The sequence below is a fragment of the Solea senegalensis genome, linkage group LG21 (assembly GCF_019176455.1).
Source record: "Solea senegalensis isolate Sse05_10M linkage group LG21, IFAPA_SoseM_1, whole genome shotgun sequence".
Classification (NCBI taxonomy): domain Eukaryota; kingdom Metazoa; phylum Chordata; class Actinopteri; order Pleuronectiformes; family Soleidae; genus Solea; species Solea senegalensis.
The window spans coordinates 7982521-8003873 of record NC_058040.1 but is presented as its reverse complement, the minus strand read 5'-3'; the positions used below and the strand labels follow the sequence as shown (position 1 = coordinate 8003873).

At 40.1% G+C, this 21353-nt stretch overlaps 1 protein-coding gene across 1 annotated transcript in view; it reads left to right on the top strand.

Annotated features, from left to right (window-relative positions):
- LOC122758353 (potassium/sodium hyperpolarization-activated cyclic nucleotide-gated channel 1) overlaps nucleotides 1-14545 on the top strand; it is a 55879-nt gene extending 41334 nt beyond the window's left edge. The window contains exons 6-8 of the mRNA XM_044012471.1: nucleotides 1115-1355; nucleotides 6452-6616; nucleotides 13116-14545. Coding sequence (XP_043868406.1) covers nucleotides 1115-1355; nucleotides 6452-6616; nucleotides 13116-14266 — 1557 coding nt within the window. The 3' untranslated portion in view covers nucleotides 14267-14545. The remainder of the gene's footprint in view (nucleotides 1-1114; nucleotides 1356-6451; nucleotides 6617-13115) is intronic.
- Nucleotides 14546-21353: the final 6808 nt, after the last annotated feature.

The window sequence follows — 21353 nt, the reverse complement described above, 5'->3', positions numbered from 1 at the left end:
TTCATTGAATTCCAGCCGTTTACGTCACATCTGTGCACAACACGTTTTTCTTCATCAGTGCAGGTTTTTCACGGCGCTTTTCCACTACACAGTTTTAGCATGGCACGGCTGGACTCGACTTGTTTTTTTGCTTTTCCATTAGCAGTAGTACCTGCTGCATAGTACCGCTCCGGTCATGCAGGAAGTTCTGAACTAATCTTTTGAATTCACTGATTCTAATAATTCACTACTAGACCAAAAACAACCACTTTGCCCGTCACTAGTTTGTGTGTTTGTGCCGTGTATGACGACTCCGCCCACATTGAGGAGGTATTATATTAATGGAAAACGACCCAAATTGTGTTATAGTCGAGCCGTGCCGTGCTACGACTGTATAGTGGAAAAGTGCCATCATCCCCACCTTTTCCTTCTTCTGTCTCCTTGCCTCTTATTTGCCACCATCTTTAAATAGACTTGGCCAAAGACTGTTTCCCTAAGAGGGCTCCTGGCTCGGCATGAAAACTGCTTACCATGTAATTCATTAGTTGTGGCGCATGATTGAGGTCAGAGCCCCATGGCATTAGCCGACACTGGCATCCATGTCTGAGCTAACATCACTTTTGCATCGCCCTCATCTAGCAAGTGTCCCACAGCCTCAGATTGGTTCTCTCTCTGTTAATGTCCCTTTGTCACCGGAGGAGAGTCATCCCTCATGGCCACACCGCCACACAGATGCCAAGTGTCATGGCTTTCCATCTACAGCAACAGAGACGTGTGGGTAAACAGACAGCGAGCTCCTAATCCCCTGCTAGGTCTGAGAGACGAGATGAGACGAGAGAGGTGGCCTGCAGCCCGGCACCTGAGGGCAACCTCATCAGGCTCTGATTTGTGTACCAGAGATTCTTCTCAGGAGTGATGGGGAAATGCTTCAGTATTAGGCTGGAGGCAGGAATATGCATTCATGTTATTTATGCTGACAGAGATTAAGGATGTGTGCTGATTCTTTGTGTCTGATTGCCCAACTGTCGCAAATGATCATGTTCATATTCCAGGTGAAAATGCAAGTTATTTAAATCCGAACCTCTCTTTTTCTCTCTTTCTCTCCATCTCTCTTCCCTTTTTACCCCTCTACCAGGAAATAGTCAACTTTAATTGTCGTAAGCTTGTGGCCACCATGCCTCTGTTTGCCAACGCGGACCCCAACTTTGTGACGGGGATGCTAAGTAAATTGAAGTTTGAGGTCTTTCAGCCCAATGACTACATCATCCGAGAAGGCACAGTTGGGAAGAAAATGTATTTCATTCAACACGGCGTTGCGAGCGTCATCACTAAGTTCAATAAGGAGATGAAGCTGACGGATGGGTCCTATTTTGGAGGTAAGAAGGACATTTTGAACAAATGCTGCTGCCATGTAAGAGTAACAGCTTCCCAGTCACACATGTACGTTGTTCATGCAGTTATTGAGGCATGAGATTAGCCTGAGGTCTTCTTTGATGCGGCTTGAAGTTAAGTTATTGTAGCCTACTGTAGATGTAGATTCTCATTAACCAGTGTTGGACGTTACATAACCTCTCATCTGGCAGTTGGTGTAGGCCAAGGCATGGATCAGGCTTCCCTTAGGATGCACAGAGGATACACACCCACACACACATAAACATGAGCTCTTCTGCCCTTCTATATGTTGCATACTGCTGCATACACTCGGCACTAACAAGAGCAGCTGCTGTAAATGTACATTTTGTGTGAAATCAGAAGCTAAACCCTTGCTCATTTCTCTGCTCTACTGTTTATTCTACTGTATGACTTCCTCTCGGCGTTGGGTCCCTTTCCCTCTCACGAATGCTACAGACATCATTTATATTTAAATGTCAAATGTAACTTCACTGCACTCTCTTTGCTCTGATAAAACCTGCAGGCAAACATTGTCGTGTCTATGTGGAAGCAACGCAAAGGCTCCTACTTGTGAGGTTCTTACATAGTTTACCACATCATCGTTTACTTCCACCATGGAAGGAGGCTGAGGATTCTAAGAATACCTTCACTTTGTAAAGTCTGACGTGTGCAGTTTGTGTTTCACCGGCAAATTTAGGGAGACGGTAAATCAAACAAGAGGCAAGTTGTCATTTCTCTGTTTGTTCAAAGCACCAGGCTGTTGTCACTTTGTCATCGCTCCACTCAGCTCGCAAAAACACGGGCCTGCTGGAGGAAGGAGGCATTTTATATTCAGCACAGACACAGTGGACATGTCATGTAGTAAGGTAATTCTCATGCAGAGCAGCAGTGCATCCCAGGCATATCTGGCTCAGATATTCTACTAAAGTATCACTGTTAGGATAAACGCCTCAGCCAGTGAGGCTCTGGCAAAACAACAGCAGGACACTGGGAGTAATTCTGTGTTTTTAGTTTCAAATTTGAGGATGCAAATTGAAATAATCAACACTTCCGGAAGCTAAAACTTTAAGTCTTAAGCGTCTCTGGACGGTCTTTCTGGTGATATGTAATTAAGCTGAGGACTTAAGTAAAGCTTTAACCAACTGTTATTTTCTTTGATAATAAATCTGCAGATTATCATTGTAATAACGTTTTGCATAGTTTCATCCGGCAAATGTCTGAAAACTGTGAAATAGCCCCGAAACCCAGACAAACATTTTAAATCGTGTTTTAGAAGGAGAAGAGACTAATACGTGTTTGCCAGTTTTTTCTTGAAAACTTACTTTGAAATTGATAAACTGCATAATCACTTCATCTGTAGACCAGAGTGTAATGGAAGCTTAGCTAGTTCCTGCAGGAGATAAAGAGGCTCGGTGGATTTCTCCAAAGAAAATTGACTTCTTGGGACCAAATTTAGAAATGATGAGCTTTGAACATTCAAATTTCATACCACAGTATGTCACTGTTATACCACTGTATTAACTCTGTTGTACTCGTGTGTCTTCCTTATTCTCCTTCAGTGCAGACATTCCTTGTTGAACTGATCTCTATTGACTTGGCAAAAAAGAATGGAAAGTTCAGTTGTGCAATTAGTTAGGTTTCCAAGGGAAGAGCCAACATCAGCACAGTGAAGGGAAATTACAAGCACATGGCAAACATACAGTGCATAGATGTCCCCATTTAAGGAGTTATTTAGTATTTTAACGAGAAGATATTTGCTGTTTCTGTCCAAATAATAAAGGAGCATTTTTCATTTTGTTGTTGGTGCTCGGCCACCTGCCGTTGTCTCCTTCCCAGCTGGTATTTTTACCCTTTTACATCCATTAGTAGAGTCAGGAACAGCTGGCTGAACCAATCGCCTCACTCTGCCCCCCTTTTCTCCAATGATTCACACTCTCCTTACGACTGCGCCAAATCCTGACCAGAGTGAGAAATCAGTGAATGGAACATAGAAACAGATGAAGAGGGAGCAAGTCACAAAACCGAGCCCAAAAAATACAGGAAACTATTAGCATAGTAATGAGCAGGACATGTAGGAGGACAGCAGGTCACAAAGCCCCTCAAAGCACAGTCACTGCCACACTTGCATCCTAGGAAGTTATCACAGTAATAACTCTTGGGCCTGAATCCGTGAGTCACATATTTGTTTCTACAGCTCTGTAGTGAAGTCACTCTGAGGCCGAGGGACTAATAGAGTATAATGCCAGAACAATAATAAGACATTGGATAAAAATCCCTGTTAGGCTCCAATGCCTCACTCGTACTGGAGTCCTTCCTAATCACACTCATGGGGAGAAGAAAGGTCGGGGAGATGGTTGCCATGAAAGTGCATGACACATGACATGAAGTGATTGAAAATGATCCACTATGCTCCCGGGGTCACTGCTAATGCTTTGTGACACAGCAAGAGACACGTGTCAAGCCGCATCATGTGAAGTGTTAACAGCATCTCACCTCAGACCCACACAATCACACCTTGAGATACACATGTACACACAAAGGTCTTCCGGGTGATGGAGGTTTATTTTTGTTACATTTCTGCACCGAAATTGAAAAGCCAACTCTTGGTCTACAACGATAGTCATTTTTTTTTCTTTATTTTGTATCGGGGCAGTAAGTCAGTGGACCTACGGTGCAGTAAGTCATCTACAGGGTTAGCCATAGGCAACTTATTTGAGTTAACTTACATTTCACCGCTCATCCATGAGGCATCTTTAGCTCTGAGTAACTGGTTAAATGCTTGTTTTTCCACCAGTTTGTTAAAACTGAAGAAGCCTCTTTGATGAGATGAAACATCATCTTATTAATTCAACATTAACCTAACTGTATCAAATTGTTGTAAAACCTCTAGTCCGAGATAAATAAAGACAGAAAACCTTGCAAGTAGGTATGAACCATTGTAATCACCATTTGCAACAATTAGCAATCACCAAATGACTCAGGGTTCATACTTGAATTGTATTGTTTAGAGTAACTTGAATTGTAAATTGCAATTAGACATTTTCCCCGAATAGTTTAGCCCTAATTAAAATATAACGTTGTGATTCACAGCCTAAGAATAGACTTTCCTGCTTTCCTGTTGGCTCAGCGTCCAGGTGGTGCTTCCACATCAATTATCCTCACAACTTCAGTGTAGTCTGACCGTTATAATATATTATATAATAATATATAATTATATTAGCACCATTTGAATCTGTATATGCAGCAAAAGACATTTGTATCAGTGGCTTCTGCCAGTATTCTGCAGCTAGTGACATCAGTTGTGGCAACACAGATGAGTCAAAGCAAATTGTCTACCTCATTGGCATTGGCCACTCATCCATCCATCCATCCATCCATCCACCCATCCATCCAAGGTCACAGGCAGAGTAAGCCGATGTTATTAGGCGAGGGGCAGAGTAACTCACGTTGATTACAAAGAAATATACAATATCTTCGATCACCGATGCACATTTCCAAAGAAAGCATTCATGGGTGAGCAGCAAGCACGGAATCTCTTCCTTGTTTCATCAGTGACTCCTGCTGGTTAGTTGTGCTCCATTGCCAGGAAAGAAGAATAAGTCATTTTGCCAGTCCTGCTCAACAATTTACACATTACACAGGTTGTAATTATTATGTTGTAGTGTATTAATTCTACATGCTAAAAATTAGAAATATTTATTAGGCTTCAGCGATACTAGCGACATCAGGAATTTCCCTTCCACTTCAATATAATGCAAATTGGCATTTCCTCACATGTCTAATTATACTTGTTTCTTTTTGTTTTCTTTATTGTGCAACATCCTAGCGGGCACATTTTGTTCTGCTTGTCATTTACAGTTAAATCCAGAATTAAAGCTAATTTAACACTGTGGCTTTTTCTTGGTACTGCATTACAGTTATTAATGTGATTGCACCGGGCACATCTGGATACATCTGTACCAGGTTTTCATTTTCAACTGAAACAGTAATTAGAGGGCTCAGGTGCTTGAGGCAGAGGGTTTTAATTCTCATTTCCAACAAGTTTTTGCCCTGGCCATTGCAGCTCAGAATACTTGCTGTTATCATCTCGCCCTGGTTTCAGTTAACTCAACCTTTCTAGACCAGAACCACTGGCCAAGCAGTGGATTCAGATTTATGCCAACTCAATCTAACCACTCTGTGTTTCTTTTCCTTTCTGACATTAACTTTCCACGACACATGTTTTTACTCTGCTTTTCATTATAACAGCAATAACACCTTATTCACACCCACAGTGTTGCTCTGTCACATCCGGCAAAACGTGTGCTCTATTTCCATGACAGTTTACGGCATAGTCTGGAAATATCACACCACAAGTTTGAATTGATCCTATAATTAAATTAAAGATTTGCAGTATAGACTGGCCCAAAGGTTATCATTGCTTACTACAGACATTTCACACATATTTAAATGTATTTTGTGTTAGATAAGAAACCGAGGCACGAAATTTAGATTCGATTCTATGCCTTTAATTGGCAGATACTGTGCTCACATGGTAAGTACCAGGGTTTTATTCTGGTGTTACTAACTGCAGATGTAATAATAATAATAATAATGATTAAAAAAAAAGACATTTTAAATGGAATTTCTCATCAGTTTGTGAGGGGGAGTAATATTTCACATCTTTCTAATAAAATGACCTGAATAAACCTTGTTAGTATAAGACCAGTGTTTGTTCCATGCACAAATCAGCAAGCTCTATTTATATCAGAAACAGGAATTGTATGTACAGTAACTCTGCCTTTTGTGTTGTACGCCGAGAACTGATGCAGTGCGTTGATTCAGTGTGTCCTATTATGAGACCATCAGCTCTTTGCAGGATGATGAATCATCTCAGTATCGTGCAAGTGACGGCAAGTGCTGAGGGGCTTCACTCTTTTATTTACGTTCACATTAACATCCGTCCGTGTTTCCCACTCACGGGTCATCGCGTGGTCATCTGTACTGCAGTTACAGAGAGGACAATTTCCATTTCTTCGTGTGTCCAATTTCCTAAGCCTCTTCATCTGCTTTTGTCTTCTTTTGTCTTGACGCCATGCAGAGATCTGTCTGCTCACCAAGGGCAGACGAACGGCGAGCGTGCGCGCGGACACCTACTGTCGACTCTTCTCTCTCTCCGTCGACCATTTCAATGAGGTGCTGGAAGAGTACCCCATGATGCGACGAGCCTTCGAAACGGTCGCCATTGACCGATTGGACCGCATTGGTAAGACCTGCCTAGTAACTGTCCTGTCTGATTGGTTGAATCTCTTGCCTGTCATTGTGCCTTGTTGTCTTGTCTTTATCAGTACTCGTTTGCCTTCTTTCTCCATAAAAGCATTGTGTCTGCCATCTTGTGCTGCATGACGTGTATGCTGTTTTGTTTTTTTTTTGTTTGTTTTACCTCGTTCTTTTTTCTGTCTAAAATAACATTAAAGAAAACTTGTAACAACCAGAATTAATCCTTCTAAAGACCCAAAGTAGCGTTTTGTGGTTGGATTAACTGGAAGGCAGTGCATGTCGCTGTTGGGGAGGGAGTCGGGTTGCCCCCCCTTGTTGGTTTGGTGTTGACCCTCCTGCTGGATGCCAGCAAGTGGATGGAAGCTAACCTCACATGCATGTGTGTCTGGCCCTCTTTCCACTCATCTGCACTCCTGGGTATGAGCAGCACCCCACCCCCTATATTAGAGCTGTAAAAATGAATCAGACACAAAGCCCAGTAAATAAATAACTGACACCAGGTCCAGCCCAGTTTGCTAACAGGAGGTCCTGCCTCCTGCTGCAGTTTCATTCAGCGATACCCACATCATCAGTATAACTTTCCTTATTCTCACTATCTCTCTTGTAGAAGAACTTAGTCATGACGGAACATAATTAAAACACAAGTTATTTCTCTACTGCTTAAAAAGGGGCACATGTATGGATCACAAACGGGGCAATAGTTGGTTGCATTTGACCATAAGTTATAACACATTTTTCTCTTTGCTTCATTTGTGTCGTCTGTTCTAATACGTATTAAGTTGGCGCAAACTGATTAATCAAACGCATCGATTATTGTTGTCTAAAAAGATGTAGAATACACGTTACACATGTCTGTCTTTGTTTATTTATTTTTTATTTGCCTCATTTGAAGTTTTTGAAATGATTAATTTCTATTTGGAATATGACAATACAGCATCCATCAGCTTTACTAGAATTATAATAATTACAAAAAAAAAAAAAATTACGTTCCAGGCTACAGTTGTTTTTGCTGCATTCTGCAACAAAGAAAATTCTTAAATTTCACTGTACAGAATTTAATTTAATAAGTCAGCTTATTTTTTGCTGATAATTCTACAACAAATCACGACTATAGGTTTAATTTTCCCTGTCATATTAACCTTATAATTAATATCACCTGTATACAAAAAGTGGAATTTGCATAGTTAACAGTGTGCTAATGTTGTCCCATATCAGTGGTTGAGTTTGCAGTCTGTATCCACTTTTCTATCTGTTATTGCTGTTTTTCTTTGTCATGGCTTTGTATTTGTGTCTTCTTTTTGCCTGATACAGACATGTTAATATTGAACTGCTGTATGACCCCAGTGTTGACTAAACACTGAAATACTGTAGTGTCAGGCAAATGGGCAGATCTCTCCAACGACTCCAACACTGCTGAGACGACCTTTTCTCCTCAGAATCATGTTCATGTACAACAACATCACATCGCAGCACATGTCAGGATGACTGGATTATATTTATATATATATATATATATATATATATATATAACATTTAGTAGTTTATCTTTCTCCCCTTCAGGGTCAGAATATGTTTTTTAATGATATGGTATGGTATTTTGTAGATAATGAATATATATACTACCAATCGGTACGTTTGTATAAGTGTAGCTTTGCAGATACCGCCACCGTACGACGCCATGTTTTTGCAGCAGACTGAACAGAGTTATGTTTTGAATTTTAAAGCAGAAACTCGCTACACAAACACAGGACATAATCCTAATCCACAAACCAAAAATAAAAAAAAAGAAAAGGAAATGGTAGAGAGAGACTGGGGGAACTGGGTGAGTGGCGAGAGTTAGGCGTGAGAAAGTAAAATAAGATTAAGAAAAAAAATATTATTACCCTGCCAAATGGAAGAAAGTGACTACACGGGTTCTCTTTTACAAGACAAACATAGTATGTTGTCGACTTTGGACTCCCACTCTCTCAGATCTGAACTCCCAGTGTTCTTTAAGCCACATTATGTTGAACACAAATGCAGCACTGTGTCTTCGGCCACCACCAGCTTTGTTGTTTCAGTTTTAATGACCATTCTTTTTTTTCTTTTTCTTTTTGGTTTTCTTATAAAATTCAACCCGAAACTACAGGAAATATGTACACTAACGAAATTATAATAATAAAACAAATAAAAAAACAATTTTCAGAACACGATGGCTTCTACAGGCTTCTAAGTCAGTATTTAGTGTGACCTCTTGTAACACATCCTGAGTGTCTTAGAGTTTTCTTGAGTAATCTTCTGGGTAATTGTACCAGGCTTCTTTAAGAACTTCCAAGATAGATGTTGGCTTTAGTCTTTAGTCTTGTCTCTGTGTTAGTGACACTCCAGTGTGATAAACCTGTACGTTCCTATGCATTTTGATTTAAAATAATAATAGGACATGACTCTCAGAGCCTGTAGAGGCTGTTTTTGTTTTTAGTACTATTTCCTATACTTTCTGAATGTGTTTTGATAAAGATACTAACAAATAAATTTATGGTCATTACATCATTGCTAAAATAACAAATCTACGGGTGGCCTGAGACGTTTTCATAGCACTGTGAATAACAACGACACCGAATTAGTTGCATATGATCATGATTCACGGGAGACGAGGTTGAACCCATGAGACAAGCATGATATTAACAACAAAAAAGACGCACACGTAAGCTGTATTTGCTCTGTAGTGAAGTGTATGAATTTGTTCATCGTGCCCTTCACAACACAGTGTTTGCCCTTTGACGTCAGCAGTCCTAATCTACATTTGCCCTTTTTATGAGAGCTACAAGCTGAGTTAGCCTCTCAGAGTGTTAGAGATTGGATCCGTCCTTTCAGACTAACCATGAAGGGGGTTTTGTCTCATACAAGGGAAGATACTTTGTCATGATCCGTGCTGATTGTATCATTTCTCTATATGAACTGCATTTGGTTACATGCTTGTCTTGCTCTAAAAAGGAAAGAAAAAAAAAAAGTAACCATGCTTTGAAACCAATAACGTGTTGCACATTTGACATTATTTTTTATCTATCTAAAAATCATTTGACCAGGAGTCCGTCTTGAGACGAGCACATCTCGTTTTCAAGAGTGCCCTGGCCGACGAGTAGGCATCAGGTAAACACCTTATTCCAATTCCAACATTCGAACAGGGACTAATTGACCTGTAGAGGCTTGCTAAATGGATCCGGTCTCAAAGTCATCCTCCAAGAGGATTGGTGCAGGTTACATCAACAGTTTACACACAAGTCAAGTCACCCACACCAGTCCTGCAGATGTTTAAAAGAACACACTTAAAATAAGACAATCAATGAAACGATGAAAATCGATCCCATTCAGTGTAAACATGCCATGTACAGAATAATCAAAGGGATTATGAACACATACTCGGCTCTATTGGTGTGACATTCTAAAATCTTTGAATTATTTTGTTCAAAGACCATTCACAAATGAAACCATGAGCTGCAGATTAGTAAACCTTTACTAATGCAACACCACATACAGTTTTTGTCACATGCAGCGATCTCATTTCATTTTCTTTGCTCATGTTTCACCAATAGAAAAAAAAAAAAAAAAAAATTGTTTCTGATTGTCTGACTTGAAATATTAAGTCTGTCTTTTCTATAAACATTTCCAGAAAAGGCAAAAATGACACGATTGGCACCAATAAGTCAGTCTCATGTTTTGGCTTTTACTGTATGTAGACACAGACATGACGCACTTTATTTCATCCATCAAGGATAATTCTGCTGCACACATTTACACCAGTTAACCCCTTTAAAATATGTCTTCTACTGTATGTAATGATGTAAATAAACCTCAACAAGAAGAAACCCAAGAAACTGATGAAGCTCCTCAAGTGACTCATTAAAAACTGATTATCTGTGAATGGTTTATCAGACTGCTTTATAAGTCGTGAATTTAAATTGTGTAATGGCTTTGTGACATTGTGAATGCATCTCAATGTGTTTATTTTGTTTGTTTCTTACTTTACTATTTCTATGGTGTGATTTGATAGCGTTCTGTTTGTTTGTTTGGTGTTTTTGTGGCTTTCAATCAGCTTTTTTGTTTCAGATATGGGTTCATTACTGCACTGTAAAGCGTTTTACTTGTATTGTTAGCTCTGAGAAGTCTGTATGATGAACCACTCTCACTGGTTCTTAGAAGTATTTTGCCAGTAAAGACAATCTCAAGTCAAGATAATGAATTTAAAGTTGTAAATCAACCCATATCTGATTTACTGTTATTTCACTAAATTTTGTATTTGGAAAAAGGGAATCCTATATCAACCCATGAGTTGTGTTTACATTGTGTTTGTTTTCATTTTGTGTTTGTTTGCTTGCTTTTAGGTCAGACTATACTTACAAAAGAAATATATAAAGAAATATAGGTGCAATCTGTTTTTGGAGACTTGTTCAGATATAACCAGTGACAGTCAATAATAATAACGTTTCCATATTGAATACAGAATACAAAGAAAGGTGCTTTAATTGTCATTATGTAATGTTCATAAATTGCTTTATAATATAATCGTTATTAATAAAAATGATTCTTAGGGAGATAAAATCATTTTCATCTGCAGATAAAATAGAGATCACCCTTCTACCTCCCGTTATCTCCTTTTGAAGTGGACAAAAGGCGTGCATAGCCATTCATATACTGTAGTTATCTATTGCTATGGTCAAGGTGGTGTGAGGCTTTTAACGAGAGGATGCAAAGTGAAAAGTTTCTGCTGGAAAATATGTTGTGTGTAAGTGTATGTATAACTCTGAAAGTCTGATATTTGTGCGTCCGTTCAGGATAATCATTTGAGACGAGAGATAAGGATAAGGATGTAAGGAGGAGCCCAGTGACAGAACATGAGGGAAAGAAATAGGTCGTAACAGTGCAATTTGTGCAAATGATATGTTTCTTTTCTGCCTCATTCTGAAAACTGTATGTCCATATTATTACAGCCGCTGATGGCTATTTTAATCTTAAAATGATTCCATTCTTGATTGATAGCATTCACATCCTCTTAACAAACATGTGTTGTCCTTCTAACCTGCAGTGTTTAACCCTCTGAGCTTTAAACGTGCAATGACAGCAGCCGTGTAAGTTAACAGTAGTCATGTCATAGAGTCGGCGCGTGGTGTTAGTTCTAGCTCCCGACCTTGGTAGTGATTGTTGCAGCCGAAAGTGATGCAGGAAATCAGGAACTTGAGTATGAGAAAGTGACTGGAAAAAGAGAAATCTGAAAAATGATCAATCCATTTTTCAGCCACGAGCCCCTTTTATAGCTGAATGCACGGCTTGTTGGCAGCCTTGACAGGAGAACGCCGTCCAGCGAGGGCTGCTCAGTGGCATATACTTGATTGAGAAAATAGTCTGCACTCAAGGTTTGAGCTTAATGATTGAGTGACTGTGGCTAAAGCCTTCAGCACACTAAAAGGTCCACTCTGTCTTCCTTACTGACAAATAATGATTCACAGCCTGCCAATAGCCAAGGTCAACAGTAATTACAGGAACAATACATTTGGAAGTACTCATTCAAAGAGGTTAAATGAATCTTCATTAATATCATTGTAGCCAAATGTGGTAGTTTCCTCCTTAAAGAAAAATGTCATGTTGTTAGTGCCGCTTAACATTTTACTACATTTGCTCCCAAACTCCCCAAGCCACAGGATTAGTAGATTTTCAGGCCTGTGGGCTTAAAATGCCCTTTATAGAGCATAAATGAAACACAATTATTTGCTTTACTGCGATAACAGCAGACAAATTGGTCAACACGAGTACTTCATGCATATTTTAAGGATAAAGACTACGTGGCATTCTGTGAAGTTTAGGTTTTTTTCCATTTTCCGTCAATACATAAACAGAAACAGATCTTTGTTGCTTTTTTTTGCTTTGCTTGTTTTGCTTGTTTTGTTTTGACCTTGTTTGAAAACATCTTGACGGTTATCCTAAGTGTCCTTGTGTTGTGTGTTAGACGTGGTGTCATTCTGGTTTAAATAGATTGTGAATTTAAATGTGTTCTCCAAAAGCTTAGACTTTATATCTTCTCTGCTGACAACTGTGCACTTACATGATGTGTGGGTACAACTCATCAGTATTCTCCTTTGTTTCATCGTCCACAACAGCACCTTCACAGTCTCTGCGATCACATCCCACTTTTAGTAATCGTTGTGTCCTTATGTGTCCTCCACTGCTCACAGTCCGTCCTTACCATGCAGTGTTCTCCACATCCACATCAACATGACAAACCTTAGACGACATGAACAGATGCAGCTTGTAACATTTGATCATTCGAAATTTGTGGCGCGAACGCTGACGTTATACTGTTAATTACAATTTGCTGAGCCCTCACTACTGATATTTACAAGCTGCATGTGTACGTTTGCTGTTGTGTATCCTGCCCTATTTCCTGTGGTTTAGTGCAACCAAACTTTGCCATGGCTGTATGTGCTCACTTCTGCTGGCTGCATCCCCAACAGGGAAGAAGAACTCCTTGCTGCTGCAGAAGTTCCAGAAGGATCTCAATGCCGGCGTTTTCAACACCCAGGAGAACGAGTTATTGAAGCAGATTATTCGTCAGGACAGGGAGATGGTGATGATGGTGGACCGCAAACAGTCAGTCACCGGGATGAACTCAACGCCAATGTCAGGAAACTCCATCATTAACTCACCAGCCCAACCGCCCTTCTCCACCGCCTTCGGCACCTCTCAGCTCCAGCAGTCCTCTGTGCCCCTGACCTACAGTGCTTCAGCTATTGCCAATGCCTCTGCTGCCCGCATGCTGCCAGTCGCTGCTGCTGCTGCTGCAATGCAGGGGGTTTACCCTGCTCCAAGTGTTTCCCATGGCAACCTGAATTCTTCCTCGATCAACCCACAGACCCAGCTACAGCAGCAGGGAGCAATCTTGTCACCCTGCTCCTTCACTTCCGCCATGTGTAGTCCATCGGTGCAGACCCCGTTGGCTGGCCGGAGTTTCCAGTACGGCTCGCGCACCGCCTCTCAGCTGTCACTTTTCCAGCAGCCCCTTGCTCAACCATCTCTATCTACACAGCAACAGCTTGCTCAACAGCCTGCTCCGTCGACTCCAGGTGCATCTTCTGCCACACAGCAGCAGCAGCAGCAGCAGCAGCAGCAGCAGCAGCAGTCATCACCTCAGCAGCAGCAGGTCCCTTCTCCACAGCGAGGCGACATTCACAAGAGTACACAGGCTCTTCAGTCAGGCAGCTTGAGTCGAGATGTCCGACACTTATCGGCCTCCCAACCATCACTGCCACATGACACATCTCTGGGGCCCAGAGCGCACCCAGCCTCAGGAGACTCTCTGGCCTCCATAATGCCACCAACAGCGGCAGCGATGCAGGGAATGAATCTGCAAAGTGGCATCCGCACTACAGTGCCCCAGAGGGTGAATTTATTCCGGCAGATGTCATCAGGAGCTTTGCCCCCAGTTCGCTCAGCCTCAGCCGCAGCAGCAGCAGCAGCGGCGGCTGCGGCTGCAGGAGCAGCAGCAGCAGCATCATCATCATCCTCCTCAACCCAGCACAGGGAATCCCCCGGATCTAGGAGAGATTCTGTCCTGAGCAGTACAGAGACTGAGCAAGACAAAATGCGATTTGCATCAAATTTATGATCCCGTTTTTTCCTCTTTTCATTTTTTTTAACTTCAATATGTTTCAGTTCGATTTTAAAAATGGAGACGCAGCAAAAAGAGATGAAAATGAGGAACGTGTTTGAGCGTTTTTGTTTCTCTCCACCTTTTTTCTTCTAAAATAACCTCAAAGAAATCCTGTACATACAAGCCCTTGTAATATATTTTAGACACATTGTCTCCCTAAACTTAAGAATGTATATTATACAGACACATTTGTCTTTTGTTTTCTTTTATGCCATATTATATATATATATATACATATATATGTGTGTGTAGGATGTAAGATGTGTGAGTGTGTGTGTGCATGAGACTGTGCGTACAAAATACAACAACAACATTTGGCAATTTAAATGCTGTAGTATAAACATCAGTCTTCCTTTCCGAGAAATATAAAGAATTATATGTGATGTATGAAGATTTTTTTTTTTTGTCATTTGAATTTTTTTTTTAAAAACTGGAATGCATTGTGGATTTTGAAAACAACTGTTTTTTGTTGCTTTTTTTTTACCACGAGGAAGAAGAAAATGATCTTCCCTATTGAGCAGCTTTAGGCACCACTGTGGAATAATAAGTGCAAGCAACTCTGAAAATAATCTCAAGAAGCACACACCTATACACGAAAATCAATCACATACCAATTTTCCTGAACGTTCATGTCACAAACCAACAAATACTGTAACTAAGTGTTATGCTGCTGTCACTGATGAAAAAACAGTCGGAGTGCTGAGCTGCTGTTTCCCCCACAACAGCTCACATACAAACCATGACAGTGTTATGGGTCAAAAGGGAATAGATAATAGAAATGCTGATTTTGTCGTTTGTTTGTTTGTTTTTGAGGAGAATGGAACGCGGAGAAAGACGATGGATGGATGCTATTGTTTTCTATTTCTGATTTCAGATGGCTGAGATGTAACGTTGCTTAAAAATGTGTGTATATTTATAGTATTTATAAACTAAAGATTATCACCATTATGCAATAGACTGTGACATAAAGATTACCTATATGTGTGCTGTAAATAGTTTTGTAGATCTAGTATTTACAGATACTGTGTGGTGCATTCTCTATCATAACATGTCTTACTTCTATCAGGAACCTGGATCATCTATATGCGACAAAGGTTAGGAGACTAAATGCATTATGTTTCATACGAGATAAACAAACCTTAATGCAATAGCTAGCACTACTTTATGCCGAGAGAAGCCTGATTGGCGGACATTTAAGAACCCCCTCTCTCTGTGTATACCATCCTTCGTCCTATTTCTGTTTAAATACACATCGAATGAACATAGACAATATTTAACTGCTGGTCAAATTGAAAGTAAATATGCTTTTCTTTTGCCTCATTTTTCATCTGTAGGATTCCTAAAGAGCAAACTGTTTATCTCGTGAAACGTTTGGTTTCAGGGCAGAAGTGAGGCTCACGTTTTTGATGCGTTACATCATTTAGTTTTAGTGATTGCTCATCTGGCTTAAGGTTTTACAGTACAATAAAAAAAATGTACTGTAAGTGCTCACAACGCAATTATTGTAGTTGAGGAGTCTGGCACAACACACATTTTCAACACACATCCATATTTTAGGTTTCAGTCACCGTTACCCTAAAGAGGAACACTCTCACTGATCTCACTGATGTGCTTTTGTGCTGCTGTTGCTGCTGCTGCAAGCAGATGGGGAAAAATGCTGGTTTGCATTAAGGTTTCTCTCTCATGTAAATCCATTATGTGGGCTTAGACACTCTAAACTGACCTAGACTGATGTTGAGACTGGGAAGATAGGTCAAGCCAGAATACTGTGACTCTACTAAAAAGGATAAGAGCTATTTGAGCTATTTCAAATATTTTAATCGTATAAAAACTTAAGTATTTGATGACTCTGCTAATATAAGCCAGCCATTACGGCTCACAGGTCCCTGCTCGCACTGCTGATTTTACATTGTGCTCACGGCCTTACTGTGGTCCTTATTCAAAAGTGGCTCTACTCTCAGTCGTTGGTAACTTCTATTTTGAGTCGTGGTTGTCATGGCGCCAAATATCCCATCAGTTCAGAGTGACCAAGCCCTCGAAGCTAAGGTTTCAAAAGATTACAAGTCCTCGCTACAGCTTGTGTTGATGGTGTACCAATACAGTCAATCCAGCAATGTCATGAAAGCATGCACTGTCACAAATACTTAAAAAAAAAAAGAAAAAAAAGTTGCTATCTCAAAAATGTTGACGTTAAATGTTGATGTTAGATTACATTTTGTTCATTGTCCGTCTGCCTAGACTTTATCTCTGTATGTGAACAGAAGCATTGACTTTTCATATGGACATTCTTAAGTATTTGTGCCTAAACTATAGCCATGTTCCATCCTTTTGTTAAGAGCGTGAGCTGGGTGCGTATGACAAGGGAGTGGCAACTCTGCACACGACTGCGCATTCATTCTTACTGTGCTCTGTGTGTTCTATGTCTCAGTGTTTTTAGACGAGGAAAGGAGTGAGCAATGATGATGCTGATGGCCAAATGCCTCTGTTTATCCAATTGGTATCTACTCACAATGTGAACTCCTACAGGCAGTTTTTTCTAACATTCTCAGTCACGCTGTTTAGAATAACCAATGAGGACATGTACAGTTTAAAAAAAAAGAAAGAAAAAAAAAGTGCAATCTTTAGGCTTGCCGTAATATCACACTCAATGCGATATTATTCAAATTTGGAGGACGTTTATACTTTCCTTTGTAGTGAGTCACTGACTGATGTTTGGTTTGAATGTTGATGTGTGGAAGGAAACTGGCCAAAGCAACACATTCTGAGTCATTGTCTTTGTTTTAAATTGCACTTTCTTGTTTAATAATTGAAAAGAAAAGTAGACACACTCTCAGCTACGGTAGATGTTGAAAGAAATAGAAAGGGAGCAATATCCCCGGGAATGTGTGCTGCCCTGATCCTGTACGAGGTTCTAAATGAGGGTGGAGATGTTCTATTTACAACAGAGAGCGCTTAATCGTGAATATGCCATAGTGTACAGGAACTAGTGCACAGTCAAGATGGATAGCAGCACTGTTGGTTTGTGCTGTTTTTGATACTTGCCTTTGGAGGGAGAGCTTCCAAACTATGTGCTTTTTTCACTATACTAATCACAATTAACATACTGGAATGGGCATTAATGGTGATGTACAACACAAACTAATGAGCTTATATATTAGCAGTATAGAGACTCTCAACAAACCAGCACATATATTTGTATACTTCTTTTTGTTTGTTTTTTGTTGGTTTGAGGGGAAAAAAAAGATGCAAAAAGAACTGAGAACAATAACCGGAGAGGATAAACCAAATGTTTGTTTAGTTGTGACGACCACAGGTTTCATATGTTTACTGATGGTATGTGTAGTGCAGAGGCTGAAGCTTCTCTGTCCTCTTAAACTCCACTCACATGGTCATTGTTCTGCTCATTCATGTAATCCAAGGTTTAGAGAAAACAAACTATTAGTTGGTTACTTGATACAGATGAAAGAAAGATAAATGTAAAACTTTCTTACAACAATATGCAGACAAACAGTGTTTGTCAAAAAATCTTTTTGATTTTTTTTTTGTTTGTAAATAATAAACCTTTAAAATATAGAAAATAAACGACAAATTGTCACTTAAGAACAAGTGTGTGTCATTCTGTTGTTTGGCCGTGTGCGTTTTGATGGAGGCAGATTTCTTTTTAAATGGATTTAAGTTAGTAAATGCCGGAGGAAGTGATGGAGGGAGTTGTCAGGAATTGTCTGCCAGCCGTTACATATTTCGTCGTCTTTTGTGTTGCCTTTTAAATCAGTGGCGTGCACGGGGGATGAGGCTTGAATCACAAGACGCGCACTAAAGTACCCTCGAGTGGAAAAACATGAGGAAGTGTCCTACTGGCTGCCATTCATATGTGGCCTCTGAAGCAAAATGTGCTTTTAAAAAGTGTATTGTTTGTAAAGGAGTGTCTTTCTAGTGGAGTAGAGTGCCCTCTAAGAGGCTGTGGCAAATTTGTTTCCTATGGGTGTCCCTCCAATCAAAAAGGGTGTCATTATGAGGTTCCCTGTCCCAACATGACAGTGTCCCATAGGGTGTCCGGCTGAGAGGAAATTATATTGAGTGCCATATGTGATAGAAAGTGATGCTGTGCTCTAAAGGATGTCCCTGTACAGCCATACACAGGGAAATGATATACTAGTGGCACCTGCCCCACCGGTGCACAGAAGGTGCCCTTCCAGTTTCTGCCCCTGCCCTTGCAAAAGTCTGTGCACGCCACTGCTTTAAATGCAATTTTTAATCATTAAGTCGACATTATAACCATGTTAAACCTATGACGATTACCTTTACAGTAATGCTGACACTGTAGAGTATGATCAAATATTTTTGATTTGCGTTGCACTAGTTTTATAATGAGCTGTCATGATGAACAAGGCGTTACATTTTACACAAAGTAGTAGACAGATGATCTGATGAGATGCACTTGAAAGCTGAAGAAAAAAAAACCTCATATAACTTCAGTAAGTTAGTTTAAATTTGTTTCCAATGTCAAGCAAGTCTGGGTATGTAATGAATTGTCTTCATTCTGTCTATTCAATCTGTTTCTCTCTAAAACTGCTTAACTGTTCTGTGAGTCACGGCTTGAACAAGAACAAGGCACATCCAGCCATCCATCTTCCAGGCAGCTGGCAAAATTGTTCCTCTTCCGCTTAATTATAGAGATAACACGTCTCAAAAGGTGAATTAAACCTGAAGTAGCACGCTGAAACGCTGGTAATTGTGCTGCAGCCAACATTATTAGTCCCCATTAAAAAAGGAGACAGAAAGGGAAAAACAATGTGCCCCACAGTTATGTGGTGTGGTGAATTTGCTGGCCCGAACAATGGCCATTTATTTAGTGATCTATTGTAGATTGGCTTCTCTGGCTCAGGATGGCTCTTTGGCGGCTGCTCAGCGTGTTGTGCAATGCATATGTGGGCCTTGTAGCATCAGTTTCACCTCAGACATATCAGAATAAATAGAATAGTTAAGAATAGTTTTCCAACAGCAGCTGAGTCCACATGGGACTAACGCTGCAATAGCTTGGAGCTATGGTATGCTGCGTCTGTTGGCTCACTGTCCCATAGACCTTATTTTTGAATGTGTAAGTATACGGAATGATACTTGGCACTTCAGGTATTCTTTTCCTCCCCGTGTCTGTGAACAGAGTCCTTGACAATGTCATGGCAGGTCAGTTCCATATCAGTGTAATATTACAGAGAGTGGGAGGACGACATGAGGAAGTGGCCTCATATAACACATGGGGTTATTAATTATTTTGTGCTGTTGCTCAGTGTGGTCACTTGAATCGATGAATAAAAATGGGCAGGATAAACTGGTTTTAATTACACTAATTATATCAGCTGTTACTTGGACCACCAACTCAGACCAGCACTTAATCATAATTAGCTGGGGTTTTCCCAGCGGCTGCTGACATCTCCTTGGAGGCTTTACTGGTATTTCATAGCCTTTCTGGTACTGGATGATGTTCTGTGTAGGTTTGTTCTGCATCCACATTCCCGTCTTATTTGCAGCTGATGACCAAAACGTTCCCATTCCATTGAAGTCTTTCGCTTAAACCAACTGCTGTTATAGCAACACATGATACCTGTTTTCTAGAAGCCATGTTATTGTTCAAATTTGTTGTCCTCTCTGACCGGAAATGCCGAACCAGACTTGTTTCACATAAATAACAGCGGGCGTCTTCTTACATGTTTCTGCCAAAAAAGGTCTACAGGGTCTGAGGTAGACATTAATGACAAACTTGTTGTGATTGTGAAATATGTAGTATATAATACAGCATGATATAATATAATATACACTACTTGGGGTATACATGCAATCTAAACAAGCATTGAGGAGGAGGGTTATTCTCTGGTTGTGAGTGATGTCTTGCATTATTGGGAAATGTGTTTCTATGTGTTTCTCCCCCTCCTCATGCTTGTAAATCAGATGAGTGACATTATCTCAATGTAAGGTAGTGCACTTAAGCATCACACCAGCCTGTATAATACATGTATTATCATTGTATTAATGCCTCTGCCACAACTGCAAAGAAAACCAAATAGTCTAAACGTTATATTATATTATATATGAATACATTAGACCTTTCTTATACAACTATTATTCCATGGATGTTAATTATTTTTGATTTACATTGACTCCTTAAATGTGTTTTATATCTATTCAACTAGGCTTATGTATTTCTGAATGATTTACCTCTGGGCACACAGGGAAATTAGATGATTAAATGATTAAAATACTGTCAGACCTGAGCTTCCGTGTGTAAACTATAGAGGGAGTGCAGGGGTGGGCGGGGTAATAAGCCTTCATAAGGGTTTTATGATGTTTTAGTCATTAAAATTAATTAATGGGCATTACTTTGTGTTTTTCACTATTAGTCTAACGTGTTTGCATGCTTTACTAGCGCAATGTTGCTGTTGCCTCCAACTGTTCTGGCGTAAAACAAATTAATACCGTGTGCAGTGATTGAAACACTGCTCCACTGAGAAACACAGAGTATGTGGAGCTGATAATTGGCATTAGTTGGTGTGAACTTATTTAACAATGGTTTGAAATAGTTTATTATATATATATTTGTTAAATTACTGCCGGTTAGATGTCTGAAAATGAAAAGATGGAGTGCTGTGAATGGCACAGTAACATCAAGTATATGAGCTACTAAAGCACACCTGGGGAAAAGAGGAGAAAAGACAAGAGCAGGGAGAGTGACACCCAAAGCTGGTGCTTACTTTGGATGACAAGACAAGTGACAAAGAAATGACATCTCTTTGTGTCATTGACATGCTTGACTTGGCTGCTTAAAAAAAGGAAAGAAGAAAATGATGTATTGCAAATAAAAAGCACATTATTTCACGTAACAAGATAAAGTTCCAAATTATCACAGCAGGGGAAGCTGCTGCTTTTACACAGATATGTCACTGTGTTCCTCATCGCACTGTGAGCCACTTCATGGCTTGTTAACATCTCTTCTCAGGGGCTGACATGTAAAACCAGGATACCTAAGTTCAGTGGCTCTAACTGTCAG